The following is a 22,694-nucleotide window of genomic DNA, read 5'->3' as shown; positions in this document are numbered from 1 at the left end:
ATGGTGGGTCAGTGCATGTCCTCGATCCGCAGGTACAGAGTGCAATTATCAATGCCCTAGATGAGTGGAAAGCATTCTTCCAATCGGCTTGTAAGACACTCAGTGTAAAAGTTAATTGCCCTTAATTAATGTTAATAATTTGATTTCGTGAATACTTTTTAAACAAGTCTGAGTACGACTAAAGAGTTTTTTGCACAAACCTAATTTTAGTGTTTTTTTTTTCTTTTCTTTTCTTTCAGAATCTGGTTCTGGATCTATATCAGGATGTTTGAAAGCAGAGATTGTACAGATTGTCATGGGCACGCTTTTCAGGGATCGCTTTGCTGCTCTGTCTTTCTGTATGAAAACACGTGTTTTTTAAAATCTCTACTTACTGTTGCACTTAATTCACAGTTTTGTTTCTCTTCCTTAAAATTGTATTCTTAACTGTGTAAAGGCAACATACATACACCAACAAGAGGTAGCTTTAACTACAGCATAGTTGTCGTTGTTCCACAGCAGGTTTTCACAAGCAGAACTGTGTAATACTAAGGGAGATTCATGGGTGCCACACGGACCCGACCTGGACGCGCTGCCGCACCTCTTGGGGTCAATTTAACTAACAGAGACACCAACGTATTACGCATATTGTAACCCTTTGTGTCCGTAATATATTTGACATTGAGAAAATAGGCGTTCAACAGTTATGGGACCATACTCAGGCCAGTAAAGCGTTAATCGTGTCGCTGCGAGTATTTCATTCTGACACACACTGATAATAAGCATCACTTGCCTTTTGTTGTTGATTGCTTTCCTATTCTGTATTTTTAGTTTTTTTTAATAAAGTCTGTTACGCATTAAAAACCAAAATCCATTTGGTCTGTCATTTGAACAACTGGGTGCTACCACATGTACTGTGTACTTCTATATAGCACTTAATCCACCACGTTGAACTGCCATATTCATTTTCTATGAAACCAACACAAGCAAGTATAATTAAACAAGTGATTATGATGTGTATTGTGTGTGAGGACAGCGAGAAGGATTGCAGGACTAACATATTAATGAAAGCCGATGTTACCGGTGTGTCTCAACTGTGACCGAGAGATTAATGTACAGTCAGAGTCACTTTTGCGGTTAAACACTTTTATACGTTCCCAACAAGTCCTTGCAACTGTTTCCCAGAGTTGCTGGGCGTGGCTTTCTTTTTAAATCACAGCATGAACTCAGTGCATCTTTTTTGTTGGGATCTGAAGGGATGGCTGACTTATTTTGGCAAAGAAACCGTGAAGCCGCGCTTTAAATTGTATTTTCACATCTATTTGCGTTCTTGTACCATTATTTGCTGCGCTTTTACCACGATATTACAGAATAACTCACATTATCGAGACGTGTTTTTTTTTTTTTTTTTTTTTTTTGCACTGCTATATCAATAGAAGTAACATACTTTAAACTGATTCTGGCTTTTAAGTTTTATATGATGTTGCTGTGCGTGGCTCTCTTTTGACTATTGTCGTTATTTAGCGTTTTGTTTGTTTGAACGGCAGTATCTCTTGCTTGCGTTCTTCTTAGTTGTGATGTATTTGTTTCCAGTTTACAAATCATAAGCTTATTTTAGTATATTTTAGACGTAAAGCCAACTTTTTTTTTGACGTCTACAGTTTACATTTTTTTTTAGGTCCACTTTCACATTCACTGCCCGTGTTACTAAATTGAAACAGCCGCATGCTGTAATTAAAAATTGTTTAACCAATTAATAAAAAAAAAAAAGAATTAATTGACTAAGACATGATCATATTGCAAGAGTTTCACTGCACTGTTCAAATGGACTGGCACGTGATAAAGTTTCTTCTTTAAAACAGACATCGTGTGTGGTTTACGCTTTTAGTATTGTCATTAAATACAAGCTCCACCACTTCGTGTCACTATATCGCACAATATGAAAACTTTCCACCCTTGTGAAAATACAATGGATTAAAGTCCTGGGTAGGATGGACTGAAGCCTCAGCTGATTCGACCCCATGTGACCCGGCTGAAAAATCAGTGTTACGAGGCAATGTCCACGTGGTTCGTGTGACCCAAGGCGGGGTTTAGCAGTAGCCGACAGGAAGGAAACTACTTTTTTTTTTTTTTCTAACCAAATGCGTACTCTTTTTGTCATCAGTGATCGCAGTGCGGTGTCTCAGGCAAACTGAAAAGAGACTGCTTTTTGTTTTCTATTTCATAAACAGTTACTTTTTTTTTTTCAAATTAACAACACACAAAAAACATTATGTACACACTTTATGAACATTATTTTTAAAGAAAGTCAAAACTATAGCTCATGCACCTCTCATGTAAAGACTGTTTTGATTAAAAACGTTTTGGTTTGATATTCATGGGACATTTTAAAAATAATTAAATTAAACCATTGTCTTTTTCTCTTGTACAGATTCATGAATCACAAAAAAAACCCTTCAGAGTATGACTGGAAGAGTAGCATGTTTTATTTACTGTGAAATGAGGCTTGATTGCTTGAGTTATTGCTTACACTACCTGATAATTATGGAGCTCTCCCACCGACTTGTGGTTGTGATCCGAGCACAGAAGACTACGCCTGCACAGCTCATATTTCTAGCTATATTGTGATGCAGTACCTCAGCTCTGTAACTGCTTGTCCGAGCGAGTCTGGCTCTCTTGCACAATGGTTAAGATTTTGCCTGGCAGGCTCAGTCCCTGTCTGGGGGTTACCTCGTCCTTCCATTCCCCGCGTCCGCATTAGGAAGACCGGCCCAACCAGAATGCTTGGATGTCTGTTGAGCTGTCACTACAAGGTCGCAGTGTGAGACAAACTGAAACCAGTGTGGCACGCAATGACAGACTAGGTCTTGTGTAGACATGCTGGAGTTAGAAATATATAATCAACACTTTCTCTAATGACACATATTTTATATGTTTTTAACATTTTTTATATGTTGTATCTTTTACTTAAATGAACGGATTTTAAACACAACCTAAGCAAGGGAGTTGACAATGAAAACACAATGGAAAATACATTTGCAAATGCTTGCTGGCCTGATTCCTTAAAGTTGTAACCTAATCCCAAATAATAATAATAAAAATGCACTTGAACGCAAGAATATGTTTCAATTCTTTTATCTTAGTCTGTGTTGTATTTACAGTATGGATCAATGTATGTAAGTATTCATGTATAATATACTTTACAAAAGAAAAAGGGGGTACAATTTCACAGTATTTAAAGGTACTTTGAATACTTAACAGATGAATGTCTGAATAGAGATGTAGGCCCAATTGGTTCAATTACAAATATCTGTGCTAAAATGACCCTTGTTGTGCACCACTAGAGTAGATCTTTTCCTAACCAACTTTCATACTAAGTCAGTACATTTTAAGGATATAGATGATTTCTTTGTGTGAATTGTACAATATTTCAGTGCTCTTTTCACATACAGTTGGGCTGGTTTTGTTTGTTTCTATTATATGAAATCACTGCCCAGTTGACATGCACACACTGCCATCTGTCCACAAACAAAGTGTGCACACGTACTGTACAGTGATTAACCAGCAACACAAGTGACTACCCCACAGCACTGACTGCATGAGAATCATGCCCTCTAGTCGCATACTGATCTACAAACAAGGAAAGCAATACAAATGATATGCTTCAGAGATTAATCATATTGATATAGGGAAGGGAGTTTCTTTGAAACCACATCTCTCCTGAACTTAATTACACACAACTATAGTACAGCCAGAATGACTCTTTGTAACAGAGTTTTAAACTACTATGACTACAACTAATACTACTGTGCTCCCTCATTCTGAGGTGGTCTTTTATGCTGCAGGACCAGTTACAATGGGGTACGGTCGTGGCTCCCATTTGCCCCATAATGCCATGCCACTAGCACCTGCATTCTTATTATATAACGAAACACAAATAGCTCAGTCTCTTAACTACATAACTAAAAATATTACGTGTGTTACTTCAATACACTCAATCACAAACTCTGTGACCCTCAGTGCCTCAAATTCAAATGTCTCTGCTGAATGGTGTGGATCCCTGGATTTAAAAACAATGATCAGTATTTGCATTTTTATGAAAAAGTGCTGTAATACATTAATAGTATCTGTAATAGATTTTGTCACAAGGTGAACTACTGAAGGTGAACCAGAAACCACACATGCACCTGTGAGGTCAGAACTACAGAATATATATTTTTAAATCTGTTACGGTACAGTAAAGGAAAACCAGTGTTACTGGTCATGTTGACTCCAAACACACCTTTCACTCTAATTGGCGGAAATATGGGCAAGGCGATTGCTGTACAAATACAAAGCGAAGCGCTATTAATTCCATATTTATTTTGCATGTACATTAGCAGTCTGATCAGCTTCTCGTGTATGACAAAGGGGTTTCATTTGCTACACAGCGTGATGGAGAACACACGAGTACCAGTGCTGACCCTACTCCTTTTTGCGTTGATAAAAGGTAAAGACAGAAACAATTGATTTACCTCTTTTTGTGTTTGTCGAGTAAATCAGTTTGCAAACTCCTTGTGCAATATTACACTGATGGAGCCTCTATAAGATTCACCTTTAATTAGACAGCTTACAGATGGGATTTCATTAGGTTTTCTTGTTTAGCTTTTCTGATTTCTGCTTTTTTTCAGCTTTGGTAGCAGTCTATAGCTAGCAGATTTTTCATTATTATTATTATTATTATTATTATTATTATTATTATTATTATTATTATTATTATTATTATTATTATTATTATTATTTATTCTCTTGTTGTTCTTATCATCAGGTTATTGGTGTCTGGATGTAACCATTATTAAAAATCCTGTGAAGATTGGGGATGATGTGCTGTTTGAGATTAACCCCCCCTCTGTGCCACAATCAGGATCCTGGAATGCACAGACGATGTTGGTTTTTTGGTTTGGCTCTAATATGATTTCAGGTGTTGGATATAAAGGGAGAGTCTCTGTGAATACTAGCACTGGATCACTGACACTGAAGTCTGTAAGACTCAGTGACTCCGGAAAATATTTTGTTCAGGTTCAAACCACGGATGGCTTTGAATTCAGTGGAAATACTACCTTGACTGTTTTTGGTGAGTGCAGTTCATTCAGATTGAAAAGTATTCATTAACATCATAGATAGAGGATGAATTATAGAATTTACAGTGATGTAAAATGTATTACTGTTACTGTCTCTATCATAGTTTAACTTAATAATCATGTAAGATTGCAAGGCACATTTTGGAGATGATGTAAAAGGTTCCTATCTTGGCAGAACGCTCAGTGGCCGGGTTTACATGCACCAGTCATGACAGTTTTTCTCACAACCTGTTTGCTATACTTTCCAGGTAATGCGTGGCTATGCAGTTTTTTAGGAAAAAAAAAATTGGCCGTACTAATCAACGGCTCTGAATATCGTGAGAAGAGCTTCATGCGCTGCCATGAAGATACAAACATTTAACAAGAGAAATGAATTTTGCACACATTCTGAATTACGACGCAAATTAGCTACTTGCTTGTCTGGTTACCTTTCCAACACACACACACACACACACACACACACACACACACACACACACACACACACACAATTATCGAAAACATCATTTTTACAAGTTTTATTACTTAGAATTTATATTTGTGTGTGTGTGTGTTTGTGGAAAATCTAACAGTTACATTTCATAAACACTAAAACCGCCTTTTACATATTTTGAATATTTTGAATATTACCTACAATATTCAATTGTTATATTTTGTGTTTGTCGAGTAAATCATATATAATATATATATATATATATATATACATATACACACACACACACACACACACACACACACACAAGCCTGTTATCTCTACTGGACCTGGCAGCCATCAATTAATTCTTTTTATACAAGGTAGGAGATATTTCGTTTTGAAGTTAGCCACAGTGCTTCAAAAAACACTTTGATCAGAAAACTGCCAAGCCACAGCCTGCAGCAGCTCAACCTGGATTCTGTGCTGCGAGTGACACGCACGCAAGAAAAATCATGTTACTTTAGTTTTAGATTAAAAACTACTTTTGTTTTTACAGTTCTGTATGTGCATACACCTGTTTACACACTAGTTTCTTTTGAAATGTTTACTTTATTCTAGTTTTTCATTTTTTGAAGTAGCACTTTATATGTGGTAAGTTAGAAAACAAACCTTTTTGTTTAATTGTTCATTTAAATACGGTGTTTCGACTGTGCAGATGTTTGATATGAAGTGCTTGCATAAAACTTTTGCGTTGTATTCGATAGGTTATCTTTCATTTTAATATTGATAGTGTTTAAAATGTACCGCCGGTTGTAGGTATGAGCATAACCATGGCGGTTCTGGTGTTGAAGTAGTCCATAAATGTACAGTGTGTGTGTGTGTGTGTGTGTGTGTGTGGGGGGGGGGGGGGGGGTGGGGGGGGGGGTGTGTGTTACCCCCACCGATACAAAACTACGGCCTTTGTGCTGGAAATTACATGAAATATTAAGTCAGAAAAATGGTATCTTGACTGATGAAACCTCGTGAGCCACAAGCCCGATTCCTGCTCCGGTTTACATGGGGTTATACAGCTATTTTTATCATAAGAAAGCGATTGACCCTGCCCTTAAACTCACGCTGCCAGAAGGACATATTTTTGTTGTTTCAGGATGTATTAGTGACAAAGTCACACAGTCATGACTCTAGAGTCCATTTTCAAGTGCATGTAAACCAAGCCATTGTTTACTGTAATATCAACAAAGCATATTAACAACTCTCAAAGCGATAGCTTTGTCCTTGAAAGGGTCGAATGCATTTATTGTAAAATACTTCCTCTTATGTGTTCATTTTTAAATGTCACCAACCATTTTCCACTCCCACCTTCCTCCATTTTCTCTCTTCTCTGCAGAACCTGTCTCCCAACCAACAGTCCGCTCCAATGTTACTAATCCAGTGGAGTTCAATGACACTGTCAGTTTGACCTGTACAGCCTCTGGTTCTGCCGTCTCCTACCAATGGCTCAATGGCAGCTCTGTGCTTAGTGACAGTGAGCGGATTCACTTGAGTGATGACAATAAAACACTGACCATACCCAGGGTGTTGAGATCTGATGATGGGACCCTGCATTGCTATGTGTTTAACGCTGTCAGTAACAGCACCAGCGAGCCGTTTCATCTCATCGTGAGCTGTGAGTGCTGATCAATGTTTGGTCAATGTTTGGTGTGTGCACTAATTAGTAAGGGTTTTTTTTTGTTGTTGTTGTTACATAGTGTGTGGCATTCCTCTTGAAAGATTGAAATGTCTATTCTGCTTTGATTTTGGAATGCTATTTCTTAGCAGTGTCACACCTTTTCAGGAAATCAGTTATCTTTTATTCCATTCTTGTAGTGCTAGTAAAGACTATATTCTTCAGAATGGATTGGCAGAATTTGATTAAAAAAAATAATAAAATAAAAAAAAAAAACATTGCAGGGACAGTTGTTACAGTAGATTATTCCACATGAGATTAATTGTATATATTGTTTCTTTGTACTAACTTTGAGAATGTTTATTTTAGACGGGCCGGATGACATGACTATAAACCCCCCAGAACCAATCTATAGCAGTGCAGGATCAGACCTCACCCTGTCCTGCTATGCACAGTCCAGCCCACCTGCTCACTACCAATGGTTCTTTAATGGAGCCCCTCTTAACAAACTGGGATCACAGCTGAATATGGCTCACATTGGACTCAATCAGACTGGAAACTATACCTGCTGGGCCTCTAACAATATAACCCTTAGGTATGGTGATGTAACAAGCAGCATAACTGTTATAGGTAAGTGATTTAGTTTGTTAACAACTCTGATTGTAAAGCCTGTCTTCCACTGAAGAAGGTTGAAACGGCTGCCCTTTCTGTCACATTTCATTATGAAAACTAAAAAGCTAATCACATTTTTGTTTAGTGTTTACTTCAACCACATAAGTCCTCTGAGCAAACAAAACATTACCTTTAAGTTGGAATGCAGATTGATACAGCTGAAATTGACAAAAGCGTGTACATTTACTCAAAATCCACTTACTGAAGCTGCAGATCAATGAAGCTTTTTCTCCTGGGCACAGCATTTATTTTACCTGGAACAAAATTAAATGAGTCTATTATTAAAAACTATAGTGAAGAATTTAATCTTAAAGTCCTTTGAAATGCAGAGCCATCTTCAGAAACAACCACTGAGTTGTCATACTCACTTAAGTTCGTATTGAGAAAGCATGCTTAAGGGTTATTGCCGAAAATGGCTGATAGTCTCTCGCCTTTTATATTAACTTAAGTACTAATTTCAATGATTCCCTATTTAGTACAGTCGAAATGGTCTTTTCAAATGGAGTGGAAACAATTAGATCCCCATTCACAAACAGCACTTTATTGGTAATGTGTGCGTCAGTGTTCTTTCGCAATGTAAAGATCCATTAACATGGCACACTTCATTTAGTGCTAAAACTCAAGTGCTGCTCCTGGACCGTCAATATTTTTAACAGAGTAGTAGCTGTTGCATCTGAAGTATTCATGGCAGTGTGATGACGAGTAAGGCACCAGCTCAGTTCCCGTTTGACAGTTTGCCTGTCAGCAGATGCCATGATAAACATAAAATTTCACCTTCCTATTCTGAATAATTTTGATATTACTGCGAACCAACCTACCATACAACCCCTGTTTTATGTTTCAGTGAAAAAACAAATAACTGTGATTAATCCTTCTATTTCAGAACCGATAACTAATGTGACTTTGAACCCCACCCCTGCACAGCCAATACTGAATAACCCATTCAATCTAACCTGCGAGGTGTCTGGGTTAGGGTCTGCTGATTCAAGGCTGTGGATGATGGATGGTCAGCCCCTGTCCACTGATAATAGGATAACATTATCAGTGGACAACAGCACGGTCTTCTTCAACCCAGTTCTACTGTCTGATAACGGCATATATCAGTGTACAGCTTCTAACCTTGTAAGCAATAAGACTGGAGCTGGATACAAATTAATTGTAAACTGTGAGTACACAGAGTAGAATATATCTTTTTTATGCATGCTAAATTAAGATTTGAAGTGTTTAAGTTTATTGTTTGAATTGCAGATGGACCAGAGGAGGCCTTCATTAAGGCACCAGACTTGGCAGCTAATGGTTCAGCAATAAAGTTAACATGTTCAGCTCGCTCTCAGCCCCCCAGTGAATACAACTGGTATCTCAATGGGCAACAGACTGCCAACGGCTCAGAATACAAGATAGATCATGTAAACTCTGATAATCAGGGAATTTACATCTGTGTGGCTTGGAATTCTGTGACCGGAAGGAACAGTTCTGCCATAAAGGAGCTTACAGTAATAGGTGAGTCAGAGCAAATCAAACAAACGGGTTCAATCTGGCAAACAAATATCTTCACACCTCTCCTCTCTAAAGTTTGGGATTATTCACAGTGGTTGCTCAAGTGTTCATAATGCTATCCGTTCTATTCACAGACCTGATAACTGAGGTTTCTGTGAACCACACCCCTGCACACCCAATATTAAATGACAATCTGAGTCTGACCTGTGCCGTGTATGGAACCGTTGACTCAAGGCACTGGCTGAAGGACGGTCAGCCTCTGTCTACTGAAGATGGAATAACATTGTCTGGAGACAACAGCACAGTCTCCTTCAACCCAGTACTGATGACTGATAACGGCACATATCAGTGTACAGCAAATAACCCTTTAAGTAATAAGACCAGCGATGGATACACACTGGTCGTCAACTGTAAGTAAACAGAAAAAAAATATTTCACTATGCATGCTGTATTGAGACTCCTTTCTGACTGCTGTACTTGGATGTGAGTGTTCAAGGTTCCACAGTTATGTTGTGTGTATTGCAGATGGACCCGAGCAAGCATCCATTACAGGACCACATTTGGCAGCTGTAGGTTCATCTGTAACATTGACCTGTTCAGCTCACTCTCAGCCCCATTCTGAGTACACTTGGTATCTCAATGGGACAGAGACTGCCCAGGGCTCACATTACAACATGAGTCCTGTGAGCTCTGCTAATAGTGGGCCATACACCTGTGTGGCTCGAAACTCAGTGACTGGAAACAGCAGTTCTGCTGTAATTGAATTTATTGTGATTGGTAAGTTTGGGTCTTTCACTTACTGTTATCACGTGTTTCCTAATCAATCAAAATTCAAACAAATCTGGGTGAACAAGCTCAGTATTTTTTGCGTTTACACATACGCCTAAATGTGAAAAGGAACTTGGAGCTTTTTATAACAAAGTTCAGCCCCTCTGTGAACACAATATCTCGTCCTCTCCAGTGCATGTCTAAAACACCCACAGCTGTCCTGGACCCCACATCTGAAGAGATGGTAATTATGACTTTCCATTCAGGATGCAATAAGAAACTAATATCTAATCTTACTATTTGTTTTCTCCAATGGTTAACTGTAATTATAAACATTTAAATTCCCTTACTGTTATTAGTTTGGGCAAGTCATTAGCTTCAACCAGAGCAGTTCACAGTGGTATTTTACATTCAGGGATAGTTGATCGTAACCAGCACACCTGACCAAAGCTTTGTCCTGTACAGATATCTTCACACCTCTCCTCTCTAAAGTTTAGGATTATTCTCAGTGGTTGCTCAAGTGTTCATAATGCTATCCCTTCTATTCACAGAACTGATAACTGAGGTTTCTGTGAACCACACCCCTGCACACCCAATATTGAACGACAATCTGAATCTGACCTGTGCCGTGTCTGGAACCGTTGACTCAAGGCACTGGCTGAAGGACGGTCAGCCTCTGTCTACTGAAGATGGAATAACATTGTCTGGAGACAACAGCACAGTCTCCTTCAACCCAGTACTGATGACTGATAACGGCACATATCAGTGTACAGCAAATAACCCTTTAAGTAATAAGACCAGCAATGGATACACACTGGTCGTCAACTGTACGTAAACAAAAACCTTTCACTATGCATGCTGAATGCAGACTCCTTTCTGACTATTATACTTGGATGTGAGCATTCAATTATTTTTTGTATTGCAGATGGACCCGAGCAAGCATCCATTACAGGACCACATTTGGCAGCTGTAGGTTCATCTGTAACATTGACCTGTTCAGCTCACTCTCAGCCCCCTTCTGAGTACACTTGGTATCTCAATGGGACAGAGACTGCCCAGGGCTCACATTACAACATGAGTCCTGTGAGCGCAGCTAATAGTGGGCCATATACCTGTGTGGCTCAAAACTCAGTGACTGGAAACAGCAGTTCTGCTGAAATTGAATTTATTGTGATTGGTAAGTTATGGTGTTTTCAATTACCACTATCGCTTGTTTCCTAATTAATTAATCTGGGTGCTTTCACATGCATGCCTAAATGTAAAAAGGAGCTTTTTACAGTAAAACAGTGTAACAGCTCTCCTGTGAACACAACTGCCATTATAAAGTAATATCGATCATCTCTAGTGCATGTCTAAAACTCTCACAACTGTTCTGGACCACACATCGGAAGAGTTTGTAATGACATGCTTTCCATTCACAGAACCAGCATCCAGCATTAATGTGGAACCCACCCCTGCATACCCAATAGAGAACAACACATTCAGTCTGACCTGCAATGTAACTTGGGCCGCTGACTCAAGGCTCTGGTGGAAGGATGATCAGCCTCTATCCACTACTGAAAGGATCACATTGTCTGGAGACAACAGCACAGTCTCCTTCCACCCAGTACTGCAGTCTGATAACGGCATATATCAGTGTACAGCTTCTAACCCTGTAAGCCAATTGACTAGCACTGGATACAGACTGGTTGTGAACTGTAAGTATGAAAAAGGAATTTCCTCTCTTTTGCCTATGAAATGTAGACTCCTTTTTGACTGTTCTACTGGGATGTGAGTGGTAAAGTTCTCTTGTTTGCATTGCAGATGGACCACAGCATGTCTCCATTACAGGACCAACCTTGGCATTTAAGGGCTCAACGGTAACATTCACATGTTCGGCTCACTCTCAGCCCTCTTGTGAATACACTTGGTATTTCAAAGGGAAAGAGACGGCCAAGGGCTCACAATACAAGATATCTGCTGTAAGCACTAATAATAATGGGAGATACACTTGTGTGGCCTGGAACTCAGTGACCGGAAGGAACAGTTCTGCAATAAAGGACCTTGTTGTGGCTGGTGAGTTATTGAATATCTGGATTCATTTAAGGATTGGAAAGCCCAGTAGTTAAAGAGTACTCTTTCCAGGGAATTACTATATACTGTATTCAGCTAATATCTAATAAGTTACATGTAATATTGAAAAAATGATCACCTGATCTCCATTACTTGTCTTAACCAGTATTGGTATACGTCATATCTGATTGCAGCTAGACCGTTGGAATGAATTCGAAATGCAACACACCTTCAAGTAATCAGGTACCAGGAAGCAGAAAGTCATTTTTCATAGAGTAAATAGTGATGTCTTTGAAATACCTGCATAGCTCAAAATTAAGTGTAAAATACAAATAAAGAGCAGATGAAAAAGAAGGAAGAAGTGATAAGTTGCTAGTGCATGTCACATAACTGTAAATGTTACAAGTGCTTTTTCCTATTTAAGATATCCAGAATTCTACTGTACATTGTATTTTATTTTCTAATGTTTTTTTTTTTGTTTGTTTTTTGTAGACCTTAATGGTTCTGCTTCCTTGGCATCTGGACATGCAGTAGAGGTGGTGATTGCTGTTCTGGTTCTTCTGCTTTGTGTTTCAGGTTAAAATGCTGCAGGTGAGTGCATTCACTCAGGGTTTAGTGTTGACCCCATTTGTGTATCGGGAATGATTTTAAAGAAGAGAAATCTATTCATAAAGCTTTATTTCTGAGTTTTATTTTTGTTTTGATGGATTAAATATTGTTTGATATACATGTTTAGACTGTTGTCAAAGAAACCAACAACCAACAGACACACAATGTGTGCATATCAAACAATATGATCAATTAAGGGCCCAGGAATGACAACATATTCACCAACAAGACAACACTGTATATAACTTCAAACATGCTTTTTAATTCTAACCATTGCCTTTTCCTCTTCTACAGATGTGGACTCGGGGGGATTGAAGATCATTGAGCTCCAGAGAATGTAATTGGAAGAATCAATTTATTTAACAAGTTCTGAACATTATATACATATATTATTAATTGTTTTCCAACAGCCTTGATTGCTTGACTTTGTAATGTTTTTAATTAATGGACCTCCCCTCCCGCTTATGGTTGTGACCCAAGCATAGAATGCCCCATGCGTAAAGTAGATAATTCGAGTTGCATTCCCAGGATTAGCATAATGGCATCTGTATAAAAAGTAATGCATTGGTTATACTGTATTACATTTCAAAGCTAATATTTCTTCAGTACACAAAGTGAAGCAGCTGCTGCATTCTTAGCACGAGGGCTGTGTAGAATAGAGAAGAGTTCTTTCCTGAATCTCATTCAATCTATACCTTATCGAGTCAAATCCGTGCTAAAAACCAATGGAATCAATTGATCAAAGTCAATGGAAAATCTGACTGGTTTTAATCACTAACACTAAAATGGGGGTTTTCCAGATGATTTTTCATAACACATTTAAAGAGTTATTGAGTTTATTAAATGTACACAACATTATACCGGGCTGTTCATACTTACCAAGGGCATGTTCTGTATTTTCATTAAACTGCATTGATGTTAATCCCTCTTTGGGATTATTTGAGACTATTAAAGATAGCATTCATATCAGGAACTCTAAAAACACGCTAGTGTTGTCCAACAGGCTGTATTGAAAATGCCCCTTCATTTAAGTTTATATATATATATATATATATATATATATATATATATATATATATATATATATATAGAGAGAGAGAGAGAGAGAGAGAGAGAGAGAGAGAGAGAGAGAGAGAGAGAGAGAGAGAGAGAGAGAGAGAGAGAATACTTAGAGGGAAATGTGAAACTGAAATTTTAAAAAGTCATTGCTTATCATTACAGCACAATGGGAAGGTCAATAAAACAATACTATGCTTTCTGCAATTACAGCTATTTAATATGTTCCTTTTATTATTAAACTGCTTTTATTGTTGTATATCATGTCCTATAAATTGTGATGCTTAATTTATATTTACTGTACAATGTTATAAGGGAAAGTTGAAAATCTAGGCCACCCTGTCAATGAAAACCATAAATGCTTGTCTTCTTACTTCCAGTTGTACCCCAAACCAAACATTAATAAAACTACACCAAACAAATGTAAGCATGCGTCTAGCCTCATCTGTCTGTCTGTCTGTCTGTCTGTATGTATGTGGAGTATTCTTCTTCTTCTTCTTCTTCTTCTTATTATTATTATTATTATTATTATTATTATTATTATTTTAAGTTAGAAAAGCAGAAAAAAAGGAACAGAAAAGTATTTTAAATTAAGTTCTTAGAAATCATTGGTAATATTGATCTTTCTTTATACTATATTTAAATATATACACATGTGCCATGCATTTCAAATTAACATTCGTCCAAGTTAACGCCTAATTGATAAACTCGATTCTGAATACAACTTTCATGAGCAAGTTAAGGTACATTTCCGCGTCTTCTTATCCCACGTGATTACAATGATACCCCAAATTTGAATAATACGCGCGTTGAAACCACCGGATTGTCATTCACTTAGTTCGTGATCACGTTTCAAAAAGGTATCGCTTCATTATTTAGATGGAAGTTCAGGGTGCGTGTTGACAAATTACAATGTATTGCAGGTGTGTTGTTTGTAAGTAGCACATATAAAACAGGGCTTAAAACCCACCCGAAGAAGAAAGTTAGTGGCGTAATTATAACTGCAATGGAAAAACCACGCATACAAGTGCTGGCCCTTGTTCTTTTGGGGTTGCTAAAAGGTAAAATAGAAGCTTTATTTTTTCTTCTTCCCGTGTTAGTATGAATTGAAAAAGTATATTTAATTATTTTGTTAATATTTTTTTTTTGTAGAAAAATATTGTAATTTTTTTTTCATTATGGAAATTCGTACTTGCATTCCTAATTGTGTCTTTATAACAAAGAGCAACCAGGTGTTTTTCCATTGTTTATGGTTTTTACTTTTTGCCGCCTGTATCAAATAGAAACGGAAATGTACCTTTCGGGGGGGTAACTTGGCAGGCTTCTCTGAAAACGACTGCTACAAATTCATTGATTTGTTACTGTGTTCATTTCCAGATGGCTGGAGTTTTCAAGTAACACTTTCCAAAGACCCCGTCATAGTTGGAGATGACGTAGTGTTTGAGGTTCTCTCCCCGGACAAACCAGAAACGGGATCCTGGCAGTTCAGAAACGAGCAGGTGGTTTTTTGGATTGGTACTAAACTTGTTGTTGGTTTAAAATATAACGACCGAGTCGATGTCAACTATGAAACGGGATCCTTAAAGCTCATGTCTGTGAAGTTAAGCGACTCTGGAGACTACTTTGTACATTTACAGAAAGCTGCTGAACCGCCTTTTTCTCTAACTGGGAATGCAACCTTGCATATTATTGGTGAGTCCTGCAGGGTTTCTTTTGTGTTCTGTTGTGTGTAGTTTTAAAGTCATCTATTTAAAGTGTGGTACTCATCCCCAGCATCTGAACTATTCTTACATGTTTTGATTTGACTATATAGTGTTGTATCTTATTTTACTCTAACCCCAATACACAATGTACCTGCACTGAAAGATGTTCTCACTATTGCAAGTCTTCTGGTCATTTGCCTGGATTCAGGTGTGGTTTTTATTTTATTAATCATGGATAAAATAGAATTGTCTAATACTGTTATTACTTTAGATTCTTTCTCGGGGAGTGGGGTGGTGCTTTTTGAGGTTTGTTAGTTGTCATGTTTAGTATGGTTTTTGCTGTACTCCAGGATTGCCCAACCTATATTTTAATTCATGTGTATAATTTGTAGTCAGAATGTGACAAATGAAATACTGCCCTTTCTATTCACAGACCCTGTAACTAAAGTGACTGTAAACTCCCCCTCTCCATACCCAATACTGAACAACACATTCAGTCTGACCTGCAATGTGTCGGGGAACGCAGATTCAAGGAGATGGCTGAAGGACGGCAACTCCCTGTCCGCTGGTGAAAGAATAACATTTTCAATGGACAACAGTGTAGTGTCCTTCAACCCAGTACTGGTGTCTGATAACGGCACTTATCAGTGTATTGCTAACAGTTTTTTTAGAAATGGAACTAGCACTGAATACAACTTGGTTGTGAATTGCAAGTATCTAGATCTCCTCAATTTCTGAATTTGGGTTAATTTCTGACTGCTCTGGGTGTTAAATAATCTTCTTTTGTTGCAGATGGACCTGAGCAAGTCGCTATTACAGGACCAGATGCATCGCCTATAGGCTCTACTGCTGTGTTCACATGTTCAGCTAGGTCTCAACCTGGCTGTGAATACACTTGGTTTATCAATGGGAAACTGGCTGCCAAGGGCTCGCCATACAAGATCCGTCCTGTAAACTCCAGTAACGATGGCAATTATACTTGTATGGCCTGGAACTCACGGACTAAAAGGAACAGTTCTGCTGTGAAGATGCACCATGTCATTGGTAAGTTTTTATTGTTGATGGAGGGCATGCTGGATCTGTTATCTTCCCTTTTAAGTTAGTTGTGTGGGTGGTTTTTTAGTTGGTGTCATTTTCTTAATGCCATTTTTAAATTTTCTATTTAAGATTCGGCGTCCTTGTGGTCTAGCCCTGCAGCAGCAATGGTCGTAGGCACACTTGTAAGTGTAGCTGTTTTGATGTAAATGTTGCAGGTGAGTCATCTTCCTTGCTGTTTGGTATATTTTATATATAGTGTGTGTCTAACCATGGGGGTAAGTATCCTTGGCTCTTCCATGCCAAGGTTAGAAACTCCCACTTGTTCTGCACATAGGAATCCCAGCAACTGGGTGTGCATTAGTAGGCTTACTAATGGTCATGCAGATGTATGGGAGGATTTAATTACGAGCCTGCTTTTCAAAGCCGCCTATGTTCTGAATCCCAGGCCTGTATGCAAGACTAGTGTGTTTCTATCCTGATGTTTATTTGGCAGATGCCTTTTATTCCCTATTTAAAAAAAAAAAAAAAAAAAAGAGCTTTGATTCATATGGCTTTCTGTACATGTGGAAAATGTGGAAATCTCTTCAAATGAGCTGCAAGTACACATGAAACCAGTGTCCTGAAATATGCAAAGACTTAAATTACCTTTTTCTCTCCTGCAGATGCTCTTTCATCTCACTGTCAATGAGCACCACATGATTTAACTGAAAGTTGCATTGGTGCATGTGCTACTGTATTTTCCACAGCTTTGTTTTGACTCTGCAAACCCCTCTGGTGCCCTGCACAAACAGGGCTCTAGCTGCAGTATTTAACAAGTTTAAAAAAGTGATGGTTGATCCATTCTTGAGCTGGACAGGCACAGCAATGTTAAAATAGGTGCTTTTTGAGGAGCAAGTCCATTTTGGATAATCCCAAATGTTTTCAGCTGTACAGACTCAAGATCAGTGAAGAGTCCAACCAACTTTTCCTGAAGGCAGTGGTGTCCTCCCCTAAAGGTCATTCATGAGCTGCTGAGGGAGTTGTGAGCAGTGGGTGCATCTGGGGCTTTTGAATTGTTCTTGGGCTTCATAGGAGGGAATAGTTTGTCTTGTCAACTGTGTAATTTTTTTTTATGGATGTGACTTGGCTTTGCATGCATAGTGGGTGGGTTTGCACTGTATTTATGAAAATTGTCTTAATTGGTATTGAAATGTGTTTTTAAATGTTTAATCATGTGTGGATTTGTTTGAAATTAAAAAAAATAAATAAATCGCTAAAATGTAACTACTGGCTTTTTTTTAATAACACAGTAAACCTGTATAGGTTTATTGCACAATCGCATGATAAAAGCATAACTAGCAGCTGCATGTGACTTCTCTACGCAGTGTGTATGTGGATAGATAACACATGAATCAACCATGTCTATGTAGTAACACAATGTTTGAAGTGCGGTGACATTTAAACTATAGCCTTTCCCACTGAGCGTGACCAATCTTTGTCCCAAACAGCAAATTAAACAAAGTATCACAGACTGGACTGTTTCTACATGGGCCTGGTTTATGGGGCTTCATTTAAACGGACTGACCAGCTAACAACACTAATCTAACTAAAATATTTTACAATTACTCACCATGTAGCTCTTCTGTGTGTTTTTCATGGGACATCGACCTGAAGTCTATCGGCACCAGTAAACCGTACAGCAAAGGGGGTCATCGTAGGGTTGTTGTTTTACTTGTCCCTGACGTTTTTGTAAACTTTTATAAATAAACAAAATGCTACTCCAGCTGTACTGACGTTTTTAATAAACTAAAACAACCAGTTTTAAATCTTGAATATTGCGAGTAGCTTTCCTTAAACGTCGGCATGAACCTGCCCAACGGGCGAAACACCGGTGACCGTTATTTTTGAATCCGGAGGCGCGTGCCGCTGTGTATTCGCTGGATGGCGGTAACTTGCGTTCTATTTTCAAGTTCACGTTGCTATAACAACAGGTTGGAAAACGGCTGCTCTCAACTAGATTGTAAAATACATTAAATGTTTCATGTGTATGATTATTCTATGAAATATACACTAATTTATTCCCATAAAGGAAAAAAAGACCACAATAGCTTTTTAGGCTAAGACGTTTATTTGTAGTTTTTGTACAAATTAGCTTACTGTACCGTTTTCAAGTTCCATGTGTTTTCACATGCCTTAGGCTAGTTTCGTTCACTTATTTTTATTATACCAATGAATGGCAAATACAGTCGGTAACTTAAACGAACTCTTATATTCAAATAACAATTCACTACGAGTATTTAGTAAACTACTATATTTAAAGTGATAGATTATTGTGTGTGTGTGTGTATATATATAATATATATATATATATATTATAATATTTCTTACATAGTTACACTAAATATATACATCTTTACTCTGATCTGGTGTATTGAGGTATGCACTCTACTGTAAACCGTGATATCAATCAACAGAACACCTCTTTCAAACCATGTGACACTTTCCCACGCAAACAGCGAGAGAGCGGGTCACGGCGATAGCGGCACTGTAAACATCTCATATCTTTCTGCTTTCAAACCATCTGACTTTTTCCCACGCACACAGATAGAGGGTCACGGCGACAGCGGCACTGTAAACATCCATTATGTTTATCCTTTGTGTCTGCGCAGCCATGGAACACTGCACGCGTACAAAGCGTATGAACAAGCAGAGAAATTGCTGGCCAGCGCTACGATTACCTCTGCATTCATCAACATTGCACTCACCTTCGTGAGCAGCGTACTGTGTGACTTTACATTTGAAATGCTGGTCTAGTGCATTAACATGAACCCGCTAGTGCCAAGGGGAGAGCAAAACCAAAAACATTGGCAATATATTGTGTTTTATTGAACATGCATTTTGTAAAAAAAAAAAAAAAAATACAGTTTACATGAAATGTTGAAATGTTTATTCTGTTTAACAAAGATACACTGACTTGCAAAGATAAGTAATTGCATGCTGCAGTTTTTAACACCGTACAAATAGACAGTGGGTGCCTCGAACTAGTTCTCCTGCTAGTCTCCTGGAACCAGCTTTCAAGCCGCTGTTCCAGAAAGAGAGGCTTCGTGTTCCCTCAGCTTAACACACTAGTGCACTAAGGCCTGAATTAAATCAAAATGTATGGCGCCGCCATTGTTATACTTCATAATGTCTATGGTGCTGCCATAAGTTTGATGTAATCTAGGCCTAGGCTTGTCTGTTCGTAGTGTTCGTTCGTTTCGTGGCTTGCTGTCCTGTATAGGATGTTTAAAGTGGGGTGCTGATCTGAGATTTGTGGTTTTGGGGGTTGCGGTTTCGGTGTGCTAGTTTTCTGTTATCCGAGTATCTCTGTGGCTGCTGCTTCTCAGGTTTCCTTGACGCTGCTGAAAAGAAGAACGGTTATAGTGAAAGGGGTGTGGCCACCAGCTTTAACAGAGAACATCCTGCATCTGATGCCTGCATTATAGGACACCCATAGAAGGGAATGGTAGATTGTTACATCATTAGCTATGTAGTGAATGACATCACAAACACATGAATCGATTTCAATAGAAACCATTGTAGTTATCAGAGCATCTTAACCCTGTAAATACCTCCACTGTTGTTCGTGTCGTCACAGCTGCTTTCCGACAGGAGGCAGTCAGGGACTAGCGCAACGGTTAACACACCGCTTTCTAAATACTGGCCAGGGCTTTAAGTTGATTGCATGAGAGTTTATACTATCATCACGGATGGGAATAAGACTCCCACTGCATAGCAGTTTGCTCCATTCCTGGTTTTCACTAGGAGTTTAATAAGACACACCTGAGCTTGTTACCTAGACACATTTGGGCTGATCAAGCTTGTATTAAAACCTGGAATTGAAACATTCATGTTTCACCTCCGTCCCTGATTATTATTATTATTATTATTACTATTATTATTATTATTATTATTGGCGTTGTTATTCTTTTTGCCTACCTTTTTGCTGGAGTCTCTTGCTCCCTCGTCTTGGTTTGTTTGCCCTGCTCCGGCTCCTGCTCCGGCTCCTGCTCCTGCTGCAATTACAATCCTGCGGGACCATCCCTATCCCATGCTCACTCCCCTTTCCTGAGTGAAGACAATCAAGCACAGACACTGTTGTATGCCATTTTCCTTACGGACTTCCCTTGTTGGCGTTTTTACCCACCTACGCCTTATTTTTTGTCCGAGGACCTGGGGCTCCCATCGTACACCATCTTGTTGTTGACATGAAGTCCGCCGCTGAACACGGATCCTGGCACACTGCCATGCTGCATTTAGTAATCTGCGGGCAATCACATCCCTATCTCACCATGCTCACAAAAAGTCTACATTCCCCCTTTCCTGAGTTAGGTACAATCGAAGCACGGACACTGTTGCGTGATGCAGGAAATCTCCATGCATGAATGAGCAATGCCAATCCAGCAGGGCAGCTTCCCAATCCCAGGTCCTGGGTGGTTAGCCCCCCCTATGTGTCTACCTGGCCCCACTCTTCCACTGTGTCAGTTGACTGCGAACTGGGCTCGACCCTTCCATGAGTAATCAGCCCTGCATCTGGAATTAGACCACCTTTTTGTGTTGTTCCTGCCTAAATCTCGGGCTGTGGATAAAAAGGGTTCAAATGTAACGTTATAGCTAACTTCAAATCTGCGTCTACATTTGCAGAGCTAGAAAAAACAGGTTCAATCTAGCACCAAATGATTAGTTCCCCAAGAGTTTGTGATGAGAGACTCCATTTGGAGTGAAAGCCAGAAACACTTTGAACCCCTGTTTTTTATTTTAAACGCAGCCAAAGCCCTTCCCAACCCGACGTTTTTGCCGGACAGCTATAACATCCCTCATTTGTAAGAGACAACAGCAACTCCCATTGTGGACCCGCTGGAACTCTTTGTTTTTTGGAAAATCTTTTGGTCCCCGAGAAACAGCCCCCCACTAAAAACACGCCCCCCACCCCCCCCAACCCCCGAAGCATTGCCCACAGCTATAAAACACTCATTTGTAAGAGATGCAGCTGAACTGGGGTTCTCAAACTGTGGACCGGGGGAACTCTGGGAGTCCCAGAAAAATCTTGTGTCTTGTAAAACAGCATGTGCAACTACGACCTTGAAATTTAGGAGTGGGGTATCATTTATAAAAAAAAAACCTGATATGAACATAATTTAGCTCTTTTATTTTCATGACTAGGTTGGCATAGCACAACTCCTGATGAAGGTGATACGGTCGACGACTCATACTTAAAGTATTTCTGGAAGCCATACTAGTAGTACAATTTTTCGATTTTGATTTGTCGTTTTTTTTCAATTTTTGTCAGTTTTTCCGTGTATATGGAAAACTCCAAAGTGGCGGTGTGTAATTCAATATGTTAATGTTAACATTATTCAACAGGTTTCGTTCGACTTTATGAAGCGAAATTAGTTCATTACTTAATCTAAATACATCGGTTATAGTAAGTGAGAGCTCTCAGACCCTTGCTAAATTTCTCTTTAAGTCATGTGATGTTGTTTTGTCTGTTTGCTGGGAGCGAGTGCAGAGCCCACCTACCCACACAAGCGCAGAGTCCTCTCTCCACTCTCTCAGCCCAGTCCAAGGAGCTCTCTGACAGCTTTAGATCCTCACCATTCAACGGGCTAAAAATACCTGATTAAAATACAAGACTCGTGAAATAATGAGGAAATTCAAACACAATTAATCAGAAAAATCAGACCAAGAAAGATTTTTTTTACTATATAGTATATATAGTAGATAAGTTATAATATATAGTAGATATAATATATATATAGTAATCATATATACTATATGTAATAAGTCATAGTTAAGCATTGTAAATTCTACACCTTTTAGAGTATCTCCCATGTCTTTTGTAACTATTTTGATATAGTGACCCCTTTTCGGACCCTACCTATGGAATTAGATAGAGAGAGAGAGAGAGAGAGAGATCGATAGACAGGGCATCAATGCAAAAACAAACTGATTTTTGTATATTGATAAGTATATAATTGATTGCACGCTGGCTTTGAAGACCAGTGCTGCTTCTCTCACCATTATCTTCTCCTGAGCTTGGGCACCCTCCCAGAGCACACAGCACAGTCACACACACCAGAGCTCTTTGCATCCCCATCCTC

The 22,694-nt window shown here is 38.8% G+C and overlaps 1 protein-coding gene and 1 long non-coding RNA gene across 2 annotated transcripts; both read left to right on the top strand.

Moving 5' to 3' along the window:
* The first annotated feature begins 4,329 nt into the window (after positions 1–4,329).
* LOC121299259 (carcinoembryonic antigen-related cell adhesion molecule 5-like) lies at positions 4,330–13,847 on the top strand. The gene is made up of 14 exons (XM_041226927.1): positions 4,330–4,468; positions 4,787–5,092; positions 6,902–7,180; positions 7,550–7,810; positions 8,736–9,017; positions 9,101–9,352; positions 9,484–9,759; positions 9,875–10,126; positions 10,669–10,944; positions 11,043–11,294; positions 11,539–11,814; positions 11,921–12,172; positions 12,662–12,760; positions 13,073–13,847. Exons 1-13 carry the CDS (start codon positions 4,348–4,350, stop codon positions 12,748–12,750), a joined length of 3,174 nt encoding a protein of 1,057 aa, XP_041082861.1. The 5' UTR covers positions 4,330–4,347; the 3' UTR covers positions 12,751–12,760; positions 13,073–13,847.
* Positions 13,848–16,452: 2,605 nt separating this feature from the next.
* LOC121299261 lies at positions 16,453–17,788 on the top strand. The gene is made up of 3 exons (XR_005947378.1): positions 16,453–16,581; positions 16,705–16,790; positions 17,238–17,788. It is a non-coding gene; the product is annotated as an uncharacterized LOC121299261 (long non-coding RNA).
* The last annotated feature ends 4,906 nt before the right edge of the window (positions 17,789–22,694 follow it).

The sequence above is a fragment of the Polyodon spathula genome, chromosome 24 (genome assembly GCF_017654505.1).
Source record: "Polyodon spathula isolate WHYD16114869_AA chromosome 24, ASM1765450v1, whole genome shotgun sequence".
Taxonomy (NCBI): domain Eukaryota; kingdom Metazoa; phylum Chordata; class Actinopteri; order Acipenseriformes; family Polyodontidae; genus Polyodon; species Polyodon spathula.
This window is presented reverse-complemented; position numbering and strand designations above follow the sequence as displayed.

What these genes read in the sequence shown, in the direction of transcription:
- LOC121299259 (XM_041226927.1), top strand. Translation starts at nt 4,348, where the DNA reads ATGTACATTAGCAGTCTGATCAGCTTCTCGTGTATGACAAAGGGGTTT. An exon ending in AAGCAGCATAACTGTTATAG is followed by an intron (nt 7,811 to 8,735) that starts GTAAGTGATTTA and finishes CTTCTATTTCAG; the next exon opens with AACCGATAACTAATGTGACT. An exon ending in ATACAAATTAATTGTAAACT is followed by an intron (nt 9,018 to 9,100) that starts GTGAGTACACAG and finishes TTTGAATTGCAG; the next exon opens with ATGGACCAGAGGAGGCCTTC.